The 20,324-nt window shown below is 41.2% G+C and overlaps 2 protein-coding genes and 1 long non-coding RNA gene across 3 annotated transcripts in view; 2 read left to right on the top strand and 1 right to left on the bottom strand.

Moving 5' to 3' along the window:
* The window catches only part of LOC146519543 (uncharacterized), a 167,420-nt gene that overhangs the window by 84,459 nt on the left and 62,637 nt on the right, over positions 1-20,324 (top strand). The gene's annotated exons all lie outside the window — the stretch shown is intronic.
* Positions 2,482-5,336, top strand: cldni (claudin i). Its single transcript, XM_085157685.1, has 3 exons — positions 2,482-2,634; positions 3,929-4,061; positions 4,278-5,336. Exons 1-3 carry the CDS (start codon positions 2,507-2,509, stop codon positions 4,779-4,781), a joined length of 765 nt encoding a protein of 254 aa, XP_085013811.1. The 5' UTR covers positions 2,482-2,506; the 3' UTR covers positions 4,782-5,336.
* coro1a (coronin, actin binding protein, 1A) lies at positions 5,383-14,027 on the bottom strand. Its single transcript, XM_085157684.1, has 11 exons — positions 13,930-14,027; positions 12,626-12,829; positions 11,092-11,214; positions 10,874-11,003; positions 8,522-8,703; positions 7,975-8,094; positions 7,149-7,253; positions 6,910-7,055; positions 6,332-6,389; positions 6,017-6,232; positions 5,383-5,723 (listed from the first exon to the last, which is right to left on the bottom strand). Exons 2-11 carry the CDS (start codon positions 12,821-12,823, stop codon positions 5,631-5,633), a joined length of 1,371 nt encoding a protein of 456 aa, XP_085013810.1. The 5' UTR covers positions 12,824-12,829; positions 13,930-14,027; the 3' UTR covers positions 5,383-5,630.

The following is a 20,324-nucleotide window of genomic DNA, read 5'->3' as shown; positions in this document are numbered from 1 at the left end:
AGAATAATTACATGGTATCTCCACTTCATTAGGGAAAGCATGCTAAATTTGACTATTGTCACAATCATAAATCATTTTAAGATTTACAGGTTCTTGAAGTACATATGGGCTGAAATTTGCCACATTTTTTCCATCATTTTGAGCCTTCATGATTTCATTAGCACAGAGATAACCACATGAAAGTTTCAGTGGAGTAAAACACACTTACTAGGTTTACACCGACTCCAAGCGTCACAATATAAAACTAAAGTCAAATTTTTATTCAGAAGGATTTTTTCAAACACTGCTTTTAAGCAGAAATATTAATATACAGGTCTAAGGATCAGTGGATGCTCTCTTTGCTGTTTGTGGCTTCATTGCCTGTTCAGTTTGTGGCATTTTGTTTTACTTGCTTATGCTAAACTTTAAAAGGAATCATGTGATTGCTTATCCTCATCTTCTAGCGCATATTCAGATCATCCATTGATCCAGAGACCCTCTGTGATCCAGTTCCTTCTGTATGTTCAAATTGCAGAGATTTTGACAACGATTCTCCATTTTATGCACAAATGTCAAATAAATGCAACTTTAACACATAATTTTCACACAGCAGGAATGATGACCAGAAGATGAGCCTGGCATCAAAATGTAGATAGAAGACGACCTTGTTTTGCCACCTATCCCACATGGTGACATGGCCTCTGAAAGTTAGCCCCAAACACTTTTTTCCTCCATTGAATTATACAAAAACACATCACGTATTCACTGTTTCTGTTCCTCTGAGTCATGCACATTAATTAATGCAGTTTTGCTATCGAAGCTATGATAAATCCCACGCTCCGAGTTGGTTATAGGAAAGAAATGCTGATCTTGATTTTAGATTAGGACACTCAGAGTGGGTTCAGGTTTTCACAATGTGTTTTTGAGCCCTGAAGATTTCACCTGGATATCTCCTCAAGTAAACAAGTTAGAAGGTCTGAAAAATGCAGGAAAAATCACACAAATTTAAAAATAATACTGATGCACGTCAGAGGCCTGTGATTTGACTATCTCTACTTTTAAGATTAGGCTTAAAACTTTCCTTTTTGCTAAAGCATATAGTTAGGGCTGGACCAGGTGACCCTGAATCCTCCCTTAGTTATGCTGCAATAGATGTAGGCTGCCGGGGGATTCCCATGATGCATTGAGTTTTTCCTTTCCAGTCACCTTTCTCACTCACTATGTGTTAACAGACCTCTCTGTATTGAATCGTACCTGTTATTAATCTCTGTCTCTCTTCCACAGCATGTCTTTATCCTGTCTTCCTTCTCTCACCCCAACCGGTCGCAGCAGATGGCCGCCCCTCCCTGAGCCTGGTTCTGCCGGAGGTTTCTTCCTGTTAAAAGGGAGTTTTTCCTTCCCACTGTCGCCAAAGTGCTGCTCATAGGGGGTCATATGATTGTTGGGCTTTTCTCTGTATCTATGAAGCGCCTTGAGGCGACATTTGTTGTGATTTGGCGCTATATAAATAAAATTGAATTGAAAAATTTAATTGAATTGAATTTGGAAAATATTTATATTTTTAAGGTAAATCTCGCGTGGACTCCCTAAATATGTCAGAATTATGGCACAAAAATGAAAAGAACAGAAAAACAACAGAAATCAAGTCAAAAAACCTTCTTCAGAATAGCTCCATCACACAGACAGCTCTGAACTGGAGATAAGAGGGGAAACACAACATCGGACAACAGCGAACATGTGAGCAGAAGATCCTTTTCCACAACTGGCGCACTGTGATGAAACTGGGTCAGGACAAGCCCCGTGTTGGTATTCAAGGCATTTACTAATTAAAAAGGAACAAATAACATTTTTTTCTTGTTCTGTTTGGTTTGTTCTCAATTCTCATTGATATAAAGTTCACAGCTGATGTTCAGTTTCTGTGAAAATCCAGTAAAATCCAGCTGTGTAGGCAAAAACAAACAACAATAGAGGCCACATTCCTTTTTATTTCTTCATGTCCTCATGATCCATGAAACCCAGCTCATGGTCTTACGTAAATTAAACCCGTTCCATCTCGGTTTCCAAAACTGATCTCCGTACACTCGTCATCAGAGTTTCAACAGAGGTAGGTGCGTAAGTGACAGGAGGGGGGATGCAGGTAAGGAAAGGTGGGTGGTAATTGTGTAGACTGGGAATGCAGAGGGAAAAAAAAGAGAAGTCATTCAGATGACTCACTTTTCTATTCTAGGCAATTTGTAATAGCAACACCCAAAATATTTTAATTAGCATCAGCATCACTGTTATGACTACAATCCCACAAACCTCTGTATGTGCTTTATGACTTCTGGTGCTGAGACATAATAATCTTTTTCCTAGTGGCTCTTTTCCCCCTGATGCAAATTAGGTAAGCGATCCTTGTCTCCACAGCAGCGTTCAGTGAGTACAGAGCATGCTGCAGGGCATGTCCAGCCAGGTCTTGTGGTCCTTCCATCATCTATGTTCTCATGTTTGTGCTAAGCCCCGCCCACACCTTTGCATTTCTCCATATATGTCCCATGTCGTCTGCACAAGACTTGTACAACAGGAAACAGCATCTTCGAGACAACACGCAGACAGGAAAACAAAAGAAGAATCTCCACTGAAATCTCACCTCATTTTTTTCCATTTTCAAAAAAGGTAGGAATCTATTTATCCACTTTTTATTTAAAAAGACTGCCTGAGCTCTGAAAGGAGACTGAAATCTGAAAAGGCTCGAGGATGAAAGGGTCGGTTGAGGATTAATTTGATAATTACTCAAATAAAATGATAAGAATCATAATAAAATAAATAATCTTTCATAATGGACATAAGAGGGGAAATTAAAAGTGCAAATAAATAAACAGCTGTGAGAGTAAAAAAAAGAAGGCCCGCTTTTCTTTTTGTTTTCTGTTTCTAAAGATTTCACGAGTCCCACCTGCGGTCACAATAAAACTCAGAAATCAGTCTTAATGAGGATTAACTCAAATCAGATTTATTTTCAGGGTTTAATCTGCTCGGAAAGTTAGTTACACTCAAACACGGGGTGTTTTTGCTCAGTGCAGCCCCCTCCTGTTAATCCTGTACACAGCTGATTGGACTTCGAGATCTTTTTCCGTTATTTCACCTAATTTCAGTTGTTGGATGCCAGTTTTAATGATGATCATCAATACGATACATTTTGGGTAACGGAAAAAGGTTTAAAGAATGCGAGAAAAACTGTCCCTACTTGTTTTATCTGATGGTAATGATTGTAACGCCCCCTTGATTTGAAGTGGATTAAAAAAAATTCCTCCAATTTGTGCTCAAATATGTAACTTTAAATGTTACACTTTTCATGAAAACAAGGGTTTTTTGTTCCAGCATTTATGACTCAAACTTTACCTTCTTTTGTATGACGGTGACTCATATAATGGCCTTCAAACAATTATGTAAAGCAGGGATTTTCAGAGTATGAAGAGCTCCGCCCAGATGTGGCAGCTCAGCGTCTCCTGGGTGGAGATTCAGCGCTCCTGGACCAGTCGGGACATGAATTTGTTTTAAAAACATTGCCCCAAAGCCATGTTTTCTGTGAGGGCCTGTCAGAGTATTGTTTACCTACATGATTCCTCACCTACACGACCACAAAGGAAGGACCCACCCACCAGTAAGGCTAAAGCACCACATGTAATATTTTAAATCAGCGATGGAGACTTAAAACAACTCCACAGCTAACCAACAGAACGAGTGCTGCAAATCAGAAGTGGTGAATTAATTTTTTTAAAAATATATATTTATCATAGCAGATTAATAAAACAGATACAGCAAAAATATTGGAGAAACATTCAGCGGATGTTAGAAAATGAGCTTTTTAAAGCCGAAGACAGAAGGAGAACATCATTAAATAGACTGTAAAGTAACAATGAAAAGCTTTTAGTGATGCTCCTGTGTCTTTACACCATTTTGCCTTTTATAGGATGGGATCTGCTGCGGTTCAGATGGCATGTGTGGCCCTCGGGGTCGTGGGCCTGATTGGGATTGTTGTATGCTGTGCCGTCCCGCTCTGGAGAGTGTCGGCCTTCACGGGATCCAACATTGTGACAGCAGAGGTAATTAAACATATGTGTGTAGTGTTGTATAAGCAATATTGGATTGTTTCTGTTTATTGAGTTTATTTTACTTGATGTTGAGTAAGTGAATGTTTACAGTTCAACTGTTCATAAATGTTCTACGTGTATGAGATTTAATTATGTCGCACTCAGTTTGCCTCATGTCATGAAATGATGTCTATAATTGTATATTTCTTCCTCTCTGCGTGTGAGTAGAGAAGTCAGGAGGGCCTGTGGACCACCTGTGTGGTGCAGAGTACTGGCCAGCAGCAGTGCAAGAACTTCGAATCCCTGCTAGATTTGGGCGCAGACCGGCAGGCCGCCAGAGCCCTGACCATCATCAGCGGCATGCTCTGCTGCCTCAGCCTGCTCGTTCTTTTCTGCGGGTCCGACTTTACCACCTGTGTGGAAAACGAAGACGTCAAGCCCAAGATCAGCCTGATGGCCGGGGCGGGCATGCTGCTGGCCGGCATCCTGGTGATCATCCCTGTCAGCTGGTTTGCACACAATACCGTGAGGGACTTCTACAGCCCCCTGTTGAGTTCTTCCCCAAGGATGGAGCTGGGAGCATGCATCTTTGTAGGCTGGGCTGCAGGTGTGCTGCTCGTCATAGCTGGAGGTCTGCTCTGTTGCTTCAGCAGGCCCAAGCAAGGCAACTCAGGGGGAAACGCCAAGTATTACAGCGACAGCGCCTCAACCCCAAACAAAAACTACGTGTAGTGGTGTTTTAAAAGGAACTGGTGTTTGAGAGAAAGGAGGGAATGGTGATCTAGTTGGACTGGAAGTGATAAAATAGACAACACCGGTTGAATGTTTTTGGGGGAAAACCCCCAAAAAATGTAAATATTAAATTCTCACTGCAGTTTCACATTCATAGAGCTGCTGGTGATGTAAAGCTATGAAAGTAAATTAAAGTTTAAGGTTTTGGCTTCAATTATAGCATCAAATATATTTAATTTGTCGAGCAATTAAATAATCAAAGGCCTTTTAGATGGTTCATATTTTACAGTTTGAATGTTTAATCAATGCTCTGCTTGTCTTTTTTTCCTTGATATTTTTATTATCTCTTCTTTAAAAGTCTAACCAAATGCACCTCAGTGAACCTCAGGAAACATCCGGTGCGCGTGTTTCTCTCTTGATATGTTCTCAAAGGTCCGCAGTATATTTTATAATCATGAGATGTTTGTTTGTACTCGTTTTATTCTGTTTCACATTTAGTACGGTAATGAGTATAAATGATTAAAATGGGGTCAAAATAAAGTGCGTGTATGCATTTCATGTGTGTTTCCTTCAAAAGAAAGAAAAAAAAGGGGTCAAAATGTACTTTGAAAATACAGAAAATTTTATTTCAAACTAAAAGCATATATTATGGTTCTTGTTTTCTCAAATTGATCACACAAACCAAATAGACAAATTCAAGCTTTACGCTAAAAAATAGTTTCATGACGTCTGCCATCTTAATCTCTCCCTTTGTCTCACTGTAATCAAAAGTTAACAGAAGTTTGCTCGCTGTAGTTTTTGCTCCGCTCTTCCCCGCGTGATTTCTGCTCTTTGTCGCTTTCTTGCTGCTTAATGCTTGCTCTCCAGCTCTTTCACACGCGTGGTCAGCTCCTCTAGCGCTTCTTTCAAGTCCTTCACCTCCTTCCTCAAAGACTGAACCTCCTGAGGGACAGAGACACACTTGTGATTGGGTGGAGTCCAATGATGTCATGGAGTGGCTCATGTTTAGCTGATGGTCTAATTAGCCGTCAAGCCAATAATGTAATTATTGACAGATTCCTCCCACGCAAAAAAGTCAAAAATAAAATTTGCAACTGAGACACCAAAAGCAAAGTTTAAAGACTCATAAATCAGTTATAATCTTATAAATTAAGGAAAATCTAATTGCTAAAACTCATTCACTTATTATCTGCAGCTAAAACAGAAGCAAAACATTGTGGATCTAAAAGACTCACCCCGCTGCTGTCATGCTGATTCCCCGCAGAAGCAGTGGTGGTCTTCAGGAGACTCTTGTGAACTTTGAACTCCTTAGCTTTAGTCGTAGCTACAAACCCGTCCTTCAGGGATATCAGATTAGGCGGGGCATCTTTTCCCTCAAACCACTCATCAGCTTCGGCCGAGGGCTCGGGCCCGACGGTGTCTGGGTACAGATCTTCCTGGAACAGGTCCGACTGCACAGGCAGAGACAAAAAAAAGAGAGTCGGAGTTCAAATTCCGCACAGATTTCCTTGAACCGTGAACCTAAAACCTAAGATTTGCTAAAACCTTACCTTGCGTGGCACGGTCATGACTATAGGCTCACACTTCCTCTCGTGCAGCTTGTAGAATCTGAAATTAAAATTGTTTGTTCGTATTTTAGGTGGTTGTGTCAGATTAGGCTGAAATAATACGCTTCAGTTTGGAGGAAGAAGAAAGATTTTGCCCTCAAAATGTTAAAGAGCTGAACAGGAAGCTAGGAGCTCATCTAACAGTGCTTTTAGCATCAAGTTGATGTTGTGGGTGCCATCCCATTCTGCATTAAGACAATGAGAAAGCAGAAAAGATGGATGCAGACACTGTGATGTCACCATTTGCTTTGGAAAGTGTTACGAGTGCTTAAGCTTTCGCCATCTTGGTGTTTTGAAAGCAGATGTGAGGCATGGATTCACTGACTGTGAAACCACATGGTCACTGAATAATGATCCAGCACAGCCTGGATAATCCTGTGAGGCCTATAATGATCTCATAATCTTCATGTTTTCTTCACTATGACCCCAAACTAGCGGCTGAGCCCATAAAGTCTTCACAAAGGTGTTAAAGAGGTCACCTTGCTGCTTGCATAGCTAAAACCACTGAGATATGCCATTACCTGGCGATTTCACATTTGTTGACCTCCAGGCCCCTCTTGGGCATGTACCCCATCCCCTTCTGGCTCTCCTTGCTGCTGTACATGGACAGGTAGTGGACATAAGGAGCTTCATCTGTCACCTCGAAGTAACGGATGCTGCTGTCTCCCTGTGAAGATGACAGGATCAACAAGAGGGCTGACTGAGTCTGCGTGGGTGGTAGTGATGCAGAAAGGCTGTTGTTTCATAATCTAAATCGAACCTTGCCACAGAGGTAGACGACGCCAGTGTCTGGGTCAAAGAACGGCAGGAGGACGCCACTGCTGGTGTCCAGCTCCTGCAGGGTCAGTGCCTCTCCAAAGTTTTTCTGTTAAAAGAGAATCAGATCGAGAAATATTTAGCAATTAATCACATGTATTCTAGCATCACATGTACCCAGCAGACTGCCGGTAAGCTGAGGATTTAATGGAGGCTAATATTTCAGCACAGACACTTAATACTGTAATCTGGCTGTTGTGAAACAGTGGTGTTGTAAATGCGAAGAGATGCTCCCTAAAGGCAAACACCTAAAGTTTGGAATCCACCATAAAGGTTCAGCTGTAAAGATTTTCGCACTATAAAAGGGTTTTTACTTATTGTGTAACAGGTCAAAATGATTCACGAGTACAACTCAGCACAGCAGGCTGCTCTTACAATCATGTGCTGAAGGAGGAAAGCTGACGCTGGAGGCGTTTTGTGCTCTGCAACTCAGCTTTTTAAGTAAAAGAAAAGTCTCAATATTAAAGTTGGGGCACATTTCATCTTACAAAATCTGTTTGAGGATAAGCCCAGAGTCTTGTCTGAGAGAAAGGTTACAACTCTTTTATGAGACTGGTTTGGGAAAGTGTGACTAAACTGGACCCCACTCTGAATTTAGGAATACAAGTCCCAAAGACGTGCTACATTTTATTTTTTTGAAATTTTCAACATTAACAAATACACATTTCATGTCCCAGAGATCTCAAACCACATGCTCAGAGGAATTTAAGACATGACTAAGGATTATGAATCATAAAGTTCAGTAAGCGAGATGCTTTGTTGACACTCACCGGATCCCACAGCGCCACCTGCCTCTCACTCATGCGACTGAAGCCGGTACTGAGGATCTTCCCGTCGGACACAAACACCGCCCTGACAGGCCTGGAGCCCTCATGAGGCTTCTCCTTCTCCTGCAGGCGAGAGGTGGCGCAGAGTAGCAAAGTGATTTGCAATTTTCTTCCAAAATAAAATTCTTTCAATTTTATTTTGAAAGAAAAACTTTTCAAAATAAAAGTGCAATATTAAATCATTTTTTTATTTCTCTTTTCCCATCATCATTATCAACAAATCAACTGAAAAACTCTATATTTGGTGGTTTCCTGGTTTAGTCATAGTCATACAGCAAAAGGCCAAAACCAAAAAATCAATCTTTTTTTTATGAGCATTTAAGAGAATTCCCTGTAGATTCATCAGTAATTATAAAAATAACTAATGCAGCTCTGCTAAGTGTGGCCAGTGTTACTCAAGATGCTTGTGAGGAAACGTGACTTCCTCTGTGACACTGAAGTGATGCTGGTGACAGAGCGGGATAGCGAAGGCCCATCAGAGGAAACCTACATAGAGGACGGTGCCCTCGCGCGGGTCCAGCACCCTCAGGGTCTTGTCCTTGCAGGAGGTGAGAATCCTGGAGCCGTCACTGTTCCAGCAGGCGCTGTAGATGAGGTCGGTGTGCACGCTGTCGATCCTCACCACCGCGTCGCCACGAGCCACGTTCCACAGGATCACCACGTTATCACAGCCTTCACGGACACAATGGTGACATCAATGAAAAAAAAAGAAGCTTAAAGAGTCTCATTAAAGGCTCATGAATTCAATTTAAGTGATTGATGCAGAGTTTCTCTTTTCTTTTTTAAAAAAAAACAGGTTTCATGTGCAATTCAGCCTGATTTCGATTTTCACTTTTAAACAGTCAAGAGCTTCAAAGTTTCACGTTTGCAGTGAAGAGGAACATGCAGAAAACAGAAGTTCACAAATGAAGTGGACACGCTGTTTTACACCAAATAAAGCCTCTGGGTTACACTATGATACCAGAGACACGTCTAAGCCTCGCGTGGACAAACATTTGCATGTGCATTTGTGAAATGTTTGATTGCAAAAAATGTTTCTGATGATCTGCCTCTCATTAATTTTTCATAGTTTTTCTTTAAATGAACTGACCCATTGTCGCAGCAGTGACACACATTGATTCAACTTTCTTTTCTTTCAAACAGACACATGGAAGAAACAAAGGATGGAAATACTGTGAATGTGTAATTGACTGTAGTGTTTCATCTATAGTTGGTTGTTAAGGTGTTCTTTAAATGTTAATATCTGTTAGTGAAAGAGGAGAACTTGCTTTTGTAAGAGCTAACAGGCAAAAAATGTCTAAATAAATGTATTTTTGCTCATAAAGTTTCTATTGTTAACTCTTTTTGCATAGAAATAGTTACATATTTTCAAATATCTAACACTGATAAGGGGAACAGTACCTAAGGGGAAGCTAATTAGCCAGCTATGTAATAGATACACCATCTTGGTTACCAGAAGGTAAAAAAGCTGGAGTAACAATAAATAAGTGATTTGAACTATATTAGCAACAGTGGAAACACTGGAGCAAAATTAATAGACTTTTCTGTTCTGATTAGATGCCCACTATGACCACAAATCATTTCCTCTGAAGCAATGTTACAGTTTGAATGTTTAATGTTTTTAATGTTTAGTTAACTAAAATAATAATTACAAAATTTAAAAAATAAAACTAAATGAAACTATTTTGAGAATTTTGAAAAGTTACAAAAATAAGGCTTAAAAAATGAGCAAATATTCTTTTATTACCTTTTAGTTTGGTAAAAATAAATTAATAATAATAATCATATATATTGAGACTTTGGATGTCTTTAGATGGTGAGTCAACTGCATTAAAAGTTTTGTGTTTTCACTGTAAAACCTAAATCTTTTCCTAAATCTTGCCTTTGACATATGTCGCCCATACAGTAATAACTTAAAAGACTCAAACTATCACAAAAACTGATGAAAGTTAAACTAAAACTAGACATTTTTAAACAACAAAACTTGAACTGAAACATTAAAATTCTGCTCTGGAAATTTACTGAAACTAAACTGACTTAAAAACAAAAAAGTCAAAATGAAATCAAATAGAAACATATTAGAAAATGCTAAAACTATAGTTGGACCTATAATACGTGCTTACTTAGCAAATTTATTAGACCACCACCCAATTTTAAAGTGAAATATGCTGGAAATGTTATTGCAGCTTAAATTACAGATTGTGAAAATATTTCAAGAATATTCTGAATGATTTGCGCCCACTCGGTGAAGATGTGCACTGTGCACCTTTGTGCTGCACCCCGCTGGGCAAAATAAGACCTTAGGTTTGTAACGATGGCATGAGATTACTTCTAAAGACACCTGAATGATTCAGCAGGAGTCGAAACTTTTAAAGAAATTCCCAAGTCTAAACTTATTTTCAGACTTAACACCTGTTAAAATGAAGTCACTGGGTTCTTTTTAAGGATAAGATTTAGAACCGCACGCTGCCAATCCCAGCAGTCTCTAGGACAAGGATCTATATTCTCCTTCTTCCTGTGCTTTTTCTTTATTTTTTGTGATTCGTTTTTAATCTGGAACGCTGAGTCTGTAATTAAGATGAAAGATTAATGAAGTGTGACTTCAGCGTCTGACAGACTGAAGGTTCAGAGAGTTCGTGTAAAACCGTGAGCGGAAACATCATGGTGCTGCTGATCAGAGTTCAGAGCGCGGAGCAAAGGAGGGTGGAGGCTTGAGAACTTCCTGTTAAGCTGAGGTGTGAGTCTCATTCAACAAAACATCTGCGATATGTTACGATCATCCCTGTCTGCTTCCTCATTACACATGATACGCTTCTGTGTTTTTAGGATCAGCGAATAATACCTGCACTCATTAGCACATTATGGGCAGTGGGGTGCCAGTTCAGGATGCCAACACGTTTGGAGTGACCTTCCAGCTTGACAACGGGATCTGTGAGCGGTGAGGTGAGCCCGCCTTCCGGGATCTCCCAAATCTATTCACCGACAAAGACTTTTAAACATCTCGTTTTTGAAATCACAAACAGCATTAGTTATATTCCGTGTCAGACTTTATTGCCTTACCATGACACTGCAGTCCTCAGAGCCACTGGCAATGATGTTGTCGTTATGAGGACAGAACTCGATGTCCAGGACCGGACCCGTGTGGCCACATACAGTTGGGTAGGACATGTCGATACGTCCTGTCTGCAGAGGCAAGCATCAGGATAGGAGGACATTGACTATGACTCGTGCACGCGGTGCAGAAAACACTGCAGCTACAAAACGTAAAGAACAAAAAGCTAATGCAAGAAAGAAAAAAAAAGACAAAACTAGATGAGGAGAAGTTTATCAGCTGACACCGATTACACAGCTTTGCCTTCAATTAGTGCTCATTTCTAGTAAGTGGGTTAAAAATGAGATCGAGGAAACCCAGTCATGAGAAAAATGACAATTACACATCATTTTTATTTTTATATCTTGCATCATAAGTCAGTCACATTAAGCTCCATGTAGTTGCATTCATTCTGGTAAAACCTTAAAAAACCCCACTGGGCCCTGAAGCAGGATGACACAAGCATGCCAGCATCACGCTCAAAACAGGATGAGTTTTTTTCCACTACAGCGCAGCTCTGCAATTTTATGCCCACTGGTCCCTGCACTTATTTCTGTCCTTTGAGAATCCCATGCTAGATGCGAGATAAGACCATGAATAATGTGATTTCTGCAGGCTTCACCAAGGTAAATATAAGATTGTTTAAAATCGCCTTTTTAATATCACAAAGTGGGACAATATAATTGTCAGGTCAAATAAGGCCAGGACATTTAGATTCTGGTCACTTTCTCTGTCATTTCTAATGATATAATTAGTCACATGAGATGGTAATTACCTAGTTTATGCTAAGAGGCAGTGATCTCTCTACAGTTAACTGCAGCAGCAAGAAGCAGCGACATTATTCGGTGATTTTGTCTGATAAACCTGAGCAAAACTCCACGAAAAAAGATTCGACATCTTTCTGAAGTACAGTCTTCATACCACAATCACATAAAAAAACACCTAACCTCACTGTAAGCATTTTCAGTGCCTGCACAGAACGAACCTCCCAAGCCCGAGGGAACACAAAGGTGATCGGGACAGACACTTTACTGAGTTCACAGCCTCTGACAAATTCAGCTGGCCATTAACTCGGCCACAAGGTTTGCAATTTTGCACTTTTTCGGGCACATAAAATGCAATAAAAGAGCTGCAAGGCCTAACCTAACGCCCTCTATAAGTGACTGCACAATAACTGGGTTGAGGCCACATCCTGTCCTCCTACACTGAGCTGACAACAAACTCCTAATATGGTGATAACTTCTCAACAGCAGAGCAAGTGACGTGTAGACAGACTCAAAGACAGCATCAAACTTCCTTATTTAGCTGAACGTGTGATGGTGACTGGCAGCATTCAAATTTTAAAGTGCAAGAATGCTGCTAAAACAACATTTAATCCCTAATTTTCATCTGTAATAGTTAACACACCTAAACATAGTATTAAGAGAAGTATATAAAACAGTATAGAGCCAAACGGGGGGTTTATTTGTGTTCTTTTGTTTCCTGGTGATTCCCGTGACCCACCTTGCTCAGCGGAAGCACCATGAAGGCTCCCCCACCGCTGGCGTCTACAATCATGGCCACAAACTTGGGGTTAACGGAGCAGAAATTGCTGTCCCAGGTCATCTGGGAGATTCGGATGTCATCGTAGCATTGGTCGGCTTTCACAGCCTGGCCAAAGACGTGACGGAACTTGCTGGTCCTCACAACCTTTCTGGACATGGTGAACTGAGAAAGAATGAAAAGAAAAGGGTGGAAAGAGGAGAAAATTAATGTGCAAGAAGTGTGTAGCCGAGTTGAGAGAGATTTCTTTTATGGGTCATCATAAATCATATTGTTTGTTGGTGCTTTTTGATTTCATGCGGAAATAATCTGACAGACACAAAGCTGATGAAACCGTTGAAAGACTCAACAGAGGAAAGCTAAAAAAGGAAGAAGCAAAAGCTTTCACAACTGCTTCCTCTGTGACTGGTACTCTGGCACTCTGTCTCCTTCTCTTTTTAATATGTGTGAAACACATACATATTTAAAAGCAAGCAAATGTACAAAAAAACAGCAGAAAGGAAACAAAAACGTAGGCCTTTTATCATCTAAAGCACATGCAGTGTCCTTAAGAAAGGTACAGAAGCTGCCCGAGCGGCAGTTACACCACATCCTACAAAGAGAGTAACAAAACCACAAACCTTTCTTTTCCTCAGTTCATACAGTCATGCTGTTACTTAATTCCCCGCATGTAGGCATGCTTTAAATGACATATTTGACGAAGTAAGCTGAAACATATCCGGTAAATGCAAGCGTCTGCGTGCGCAACGAGATCAGAACTTCAATCAAAAGCAGCTGCAAAACATACGAACTTTGCATCACGCAGGAACAGATGAAAAGCACTAAATAAGTCTTTCTTTACCTCCATTTGTAGAGTTTACTTCCTGAAATCTGCAGCCGCGCCTAAGCTCAGATTCGGTAGCGTACGACAGTTTTGCTGCATGTGCATCACAAGACCTCTCGGGCTTCTCTGCAGCTAATTTAATAATCCTTTACAGAGTGAGCCATAATTTTATCAGGACTCTAAATGCATGTCAGTAATCTGTCTCGACCACTATCGCTCTGTGTTGTGATGGAAAACATTGACCAGCACAAAGTAGGAAACAATTCACTGCCTTGAAATAGGAGAAACTCAGGCCATGTGGAAGATGAGAAACCAAAATGTGTCACTGAAATGAGTGACATACGGTTAGCTTCAGCTATTTCCTTCTTTAACCAATGCGCCGATTACAGGTAAGATGATATCTTCAAGAGGTTGAGATTGCAGAGAGATGATGCGGGCCTACCTGGGAGTCGTGTGGGGGGTGATTCAGCTCAAGGAGTTTTGGCAGTGCACCAAACGCCCTGCCACCAGAATGAGAACACAAGAGGAGACTGTAGGTTAAAGTACATGACAAATGACTGGGAGGAAGTGAGAGTTTCAAACGAAGGTGGAAGTAGGAGGTGTCGGCTGTGACATGTGCCGTCTGCAACAAGCTGCAGAAACCAAAGTGAAACACAGGGCACTATATGAGATCTTTTGTAGGATTGAATCATGATAAAAGCGTCTAGCGGTGCAATGCAGAGTTCAATCCACACTTACCAACAACGGCAAACAGATGCAGGCCACTGCTGCTTAGAAGTCACCTGGTCATCAAAACCACTTCACGTCCAACAACACAGATAAATGCAGTATGTCTGAAGAGCTCACAGAGTTCAAGTTAATGTAAAAAAGACTCAATATTTTCTTCAGTATTGGATGTCAGTGACTCGTGATTTCTGCAGATATTAGAGTTAAATACTCTATAAGAGGCTTCTCATCTGCTGCTATTCTTTTATTAGATTTATATAAGGCATCAGACAAATCATAAGACAGACAAAGAATCTTAAATTTATATGTGTGGGGGAAAGAGCAAAGATGAAGAAAAAAACAACTACTTTTCAGTTTTTAAGCTCAATTGGGGACACCTGCAGTTTGTACATGCTGATGATTTCAAATGAAATGAAAGTTATTTAGATGATGTTTCAAATAACCTGTCAGAGTCTGAAGACTTCCATGTGTTTCAGCTTCAGAGACTGGCTTCTTAAAGGACCCTGAACTTCAGGTAACCTCTAATCTAACCCACTTTATTTACATATCACATTTACAGCAACCTGTTCTCACACCAAACCTAATTAGACTTAAACTGGCAATCAGCTGTTTTTGCACATGATGTCACTTTGTTAGTCATGATTACTCAGCCTGTGGAAAGGCTTACACTTACATTATGGGAAATCAGGGATGCTGTAATTTAATAGTTCAACCGTTGCAAGAGGTTAGCAAAGAAAGTAGACAGGAGTGCTTGGAGGTGTACTTGAAACTGAGGGGTGGCAAAGAAAAAGGCTTGGAGAGTTGTATCTGACACTCAGCGAGGAGAAAATGACTTGTATTGATTGGCTAGGCAGAGAGATCGAGCTGGAAAAGATGTGCAGGGTGATTAAAGAAAGCTTATGAGTGAAGAGAGAGAGTTGAGAAGGTGGAAGGAGTATTTTGAGGAGCTGAGTGAAGAAAATGGGAGAGAGGAGGACAGATGGAGGACAGTTAGTGAATCGGGAAGTGCGGGAGATTAGAAAAGAGGAAGTCAGGGCAGCCATGAAGAAGCTGAAGAGTGGAAAGGTGGTTGGTAAAGATGATATACCTGTGGAGATGTCTGGGTGAGAGGGAAGTAAATGGTAAATGGTCTGTATTTGTATAGCGCTTTACTAGTCCCTAAGGACCTGTTACGTGCCTGTGTTGGTGGGTTATCTGTTTCCTAACGTGTGTATGCAAATTCACCTGTGCAGGGGCTCGGCTGTGATTGGTGTGTTTTGTTTGTTGTGTTGGCCTTAGCTCACCCCGAAATCATACACTCCCACTACCGTGAGTGCCATTGCTGTCAATAAATCATTGTTGAAAGTCCGATGCTGTGGCTGTGTCTGTTTGGGCGTGGGAAGTCACGGGACACCCCGCTCTTGTTACGGTCATCTCGAGCCGGGTCGTAGCAGGACCCCAAAGCACTTTACACATTCAGTCATCCACCCATTCACACACTGGTGATGGCAGCTACATGTAGCCACAGCCACCCTGGGGCGCACTGACAGAGGCGAGGCTGCCGGACACTGGCGCCACCGGGCCCTCTGGCCACCACCAGTAGGCAACGGGTGAAGTGTCTTGCCCAAGGGCACAACGACCGAGACTGTCCAAGCCGGGGCTCGAACCGGCAACCTTCCGATTACAAGGCGAACTCCCAACTCCCACCATCGGAAGTGGACTTGATAGATTGGCAGATTGTTTATCAAAGCCTTGGAGAGTGAGAGGATGTCTGAGGAAGGGAGGGAAAGTGTACTGGTCCTAAAGGGCACTATAGTGAGTTCTTTTGCTTTGAAGAGAGTTGATGGAGAAGTACGGAGAAGGTCAAAAGGAGTGTCAGTGCATCTTTGTGGCATATGTTGAGGTGTTAAGACAAGAACTATGTTGCTGAATGAGGAAGTCACGAATGACAGCGAAGTATGTGTGGCGCAGGACAGAATTCAAAGTTTGAGTAGGACTGCTCTGAACCCCTTCTTCTTTGCAGTGGTGATGGACAGGCTACCAGATGAGGTATCCATGATTTATGATGTTTTTAGAGCACATTCTGATCTGTAGCAAAAGTAGGGAGCAGTCACAAAGGGAGCCTGGAGAGGTGGACGTATGCTCTGGAGTGAAGAGCAATGAAAGTCAGTAGAGGCGAGGTAGAATATCTGTGCAGAGAACGAGACAGGTGCAGAAGGGGAAGATGCGTAGGCAAGGCTGAGATGGTTCGGACATGCGCAGAGGAGGTTAGTGGATGGTGAACATGGATCTGCCAAACTGGAGTAAAAGAGGAAGACCACAGAGAAGATTCATAGATCTTGTGAAGGAGGACGCACAGAGAGTTGGTGTGACAGAGGTGATTGTTAGAGACAAGGTGAGATGGAGGCACATGAGCCCCTGTGGTGACTGCTAAAAGGAGCAGCCAAAGGAGAATCATCTGAATGCATGGGCCTCTAGGTGTGCTCTTTTAAACCTCTTTTAAATCCTTCGACTGTAAGGAAGTGCAATACTCAAACAGCAGGGACAACCTTTCAACTCCTAAAATTCTAAACTTTTAGTCTATAAGTTTTATTATAAAAGCAAACTCAGTCTTGAGTAGCAGAGCTAAAGTGCTTCCTGTTTTTTGTCGTTTTGACACAAAAAAACCTCATGCACACATGTTTTTACGCTTGTCCTCACAAGCGTAAAAACATGTGTGCAAATGACACTCAAATATAATTTGGTTTAATGCAGCAGAACTAGGACAACTGTTATTTCCTTACCAAGGCATGCATACGTCACATTGGACTATAGTACTTTTTTTTCTGGGAAAGCCTCGCATACTTCAGCAAGACAATGCGAAACCACATACCACATTTATTGCAGCAGCATGGGTTTATAGTAGGAGTGGTTAGTTTGCAGTCCAGATCTTTGACCAATTGAAAACATTTAGTGTTATGAAACTACAAATACAACAATGGAGACCCAGGACTGTTAAGCAGCTACAATCGTCTGTCAGACAAGAATGGGGCAACATTTCTCCCTCAAAAGTTCAACCTCTGGTTGTTGTTTAAAGAAGAGAGGATGCTACACAGTGGCGAAAATGGCCCCGTACAAGCCATTTCTGAAAGATATTGCTGCAATCAAATTCAACATAAACTGATTTTTTTTTCTGAAAATGTATTTCCTCTTGCAAATACCAAAGTCCCCCAAAAAGAATTGATAAAAATAAATAAATAAAATATAAAATAAGCTTTAATTTCAATGCATAGAATCACCAGTCAAATATAGTAAGACCAGACTTATAGCATTTCCAGTCACCTTTCTCACTCACTATGTGTTAATAGACCTCTCTGTATTGAATCGTATCTGTTATTAATCTCTGTCTCTCTTCCACAGCATGTCTTTATCCTGTCTTCCTTCTCTCACCCCAACCGGTCGCAGCAGATGGCCCCGCCCCTCCCTGAGCCTGGTTCTGCCGGAGGTTTCTTCCTGTTAAAAGGGAGTTTTTCCTTCCCACTGTCGCCAAAGTGCTTGCTCATAGGGGGTCATATGATTGTTGGGCTTTTCTCTGTATCTATGAAGCGCCTTGAGGCGACATTTGTTGTGATTTGGCGCTATATAAATAAAATTGAATTGAATTGAATTGAATAGCATTTACCAACTTTGGCCCCAATAAAGATTTTAAAACATTTTCTTTACTCTGGAAGTTACACTATAGTACGACAGAGTATTAGAGCCACGTTAAGAAAAGTTTTTCAGATTTAAACTGAAATTTCAAGATTAAACTCAAAATAGGATTTTGAGAAAAAAGTCGAAACATGGAGATTACAGTTGTCATTTCAAGCCAAACAAAGCCATGGCGCCTATACTCTCTAGAAAATCTGTAGATGAGTTAGTGAAACATCTGGACCAGCTGTGAAGGCGTAACCGTTCGTAATCCTGTCACTGCCAGCCTTTTGTACAAATCTGCCCAACACAGCTTTATGCACCGTCTTTTCAACATCCTTATACTTATAGCCACAGTGTGTTTATGTCCTAAAAGAGAAACTGATTCTGACATGGCTGAATTCATGTGGTTTGTTGAGATGCAACTTTGACTGTTTGAATGTTTTACACCTGTGAATAATCTGGGGTGTACAGTATACAGTACAGTTAGAGATCAGCCAGTGTGTCGGTAATTCAATTAAAATCAGCCAAATCTGGAAAAAGGCTGACCCCCTTTTTGTAAATGTTACTTTTAATTGCACCACTTTCACTTACGCATTTGTGATTCTTTGAGTAGACAGAATCTCAAACTTAAATCTGACAGCTATTTAAAAATGAACATATAAGACATTTATTTTCATACAAGGGGAATCAGAGTGAAAAATGTAGGTTGTTTTGGACGTTTTCACCACTGAAGTATCAGGAAAAAATCCAGGTCTCTGTAACTCTACATGCTAGACAATAAACCGATGTAGTGTGATACACTGTTCAAACAAATTTAAGGAACACTTTTTAATCAGAGTATAGAATCAAGTCAGTTGACGTTCTGGGACATTCGGTGCCAGTTTAGCTCTGTGGGTGAGCAGGCGACCCCATGCTGCATGACGGGTGAGAGGCAGCCCGGGTTAGAGTCCAACCTGTGGTCTTTGCTGCATGTCTGTCCCTCTCTCTCACCCTGCTTTCCAGTCTGTCTTCACTCTTACAATTCAATAAAGGCAAAAATGTCAAAAAGCCCCCGCAGGACCGCTATCTGATGAGCACTGCCAGAGCCTCCAGCAGGCCACTGGTGTGAGGGCTGGCCTGAGGGCTCGACGCCCTCTAGTGGGCTCTGGCAGACGTGACAGGGTCTGGAGAATGTTATGCAGCCTCTAGCGCAGGGGCGTGCAATCTCAGTCCACGAGGGCCGGTGTCCCTGCAGGTTTTAGATCTCACCTTGGGTCAACACACCTGAATCACATGATTAGTTCGTTACCAGGCCTCTGGAGAACTTCAGGACATGTTGAGGAGCTAATTTAGCCATTTAAATCAGCTGTGTTGGTTCGAGGACACATCTAAAACCTGCAGGGACACCGGCCCTCGTGGATTGAGATTGCCCACCCCTGCTCTAGCGTCATACAGTATCTCCGATTTGGTGGTCGATGCACAGACCTCTACAGGCTCGGCAATGATAACCGAGATAACGGGATGAAAGTTTTGAACCACTGTCAGACTATACTGGTGCAGTGTGTTCTGCACTTCCTGGAGGATGAAGAAATTGACACCAATGACTGGCCCCCACGCTCACCTGACCCAGTTCAATAGAACACCTGTATGACATTATGTTTTGGTATATCCGATGTCACCAGATTGCATCTCAGACTGTCTAGGAGCCCAGCGATGCCCTGGTCCAGAACTTGAAGGAGATCCTCCAGGAGAACCATTCTGAAATGCTGCAATGACATTTTGGCTACGTGGACTAGCCTCCCACATAACTTGTGTCTTTGAATTCAGCCAAACGATGTGGCATCCTTTCGTTCCAGTCACATCACTATAGATATTCAGCATGATTTTGTTTCCCAGTGAGATCTGATGTGTTTTCGGTGTTCTTTTATTTTTTTTTAGCAGTGTATATATCCTGTGATACTGATGCTCAAAGTTGAAAATCGTTCTGAACAAAACGGTGATCTAAGATTTAGAAAACTGAAGTGCATCTACCACCTGAAAACTGCCTCTCTCCTGTAGTTAGTTGCAGGAAATATAAAAGTATTAAAAGCATCTATGTTTTTAACACACTGCTCAGGTTGTTAATATGATGTATTAGAGTCTAATATGATGTATTATAAATTTTTATAAATTTTATAAAACATTTTCTCTTTTATAAAAATTTTATAAATTTTTTTTTTTTTTTTTTTTGATGTATAATCAAATAAAACATTGGATTAAAAAAAAAACACAAAATTTGAAAGTATAAAACAACCTCCAAATCTAATTTTAACCCTGACACTAAGTCTGAACTCCCTGTTGTACCAAACCCCAACCCTAATTCCTAATTTTTACCTACACTCTAAAACCTTAACCCTCCCAAAATGAGCGCTGTCAGGAGTGGCCTCGGGCAGGGATTATATTACCAGGCTGACGAGGACAGCTGCTTTGCTTACTGTCCAC

This window comes from Neolamprologus multifasciatus, chromosome 4, assembly GCF_963576455.1.
Source record: "Neolamprologus multifasciatus chromosome 4, fNeoMul1.2, whole genome shotgun sequence".
In the NCBI taxonomy this organism is placed as follows: Eukaryota; Metazoa; Chordata; class Actinopteri; order Cichliformes; family Cichlidae; genus Neolamprologus; species Neolamprologus multifasciatus.
The sequence above is the reverse complement of the archived record's forward strand: the minus strand, read 5'-3'. Positions and strand labels throughout refer to the sequence as shown.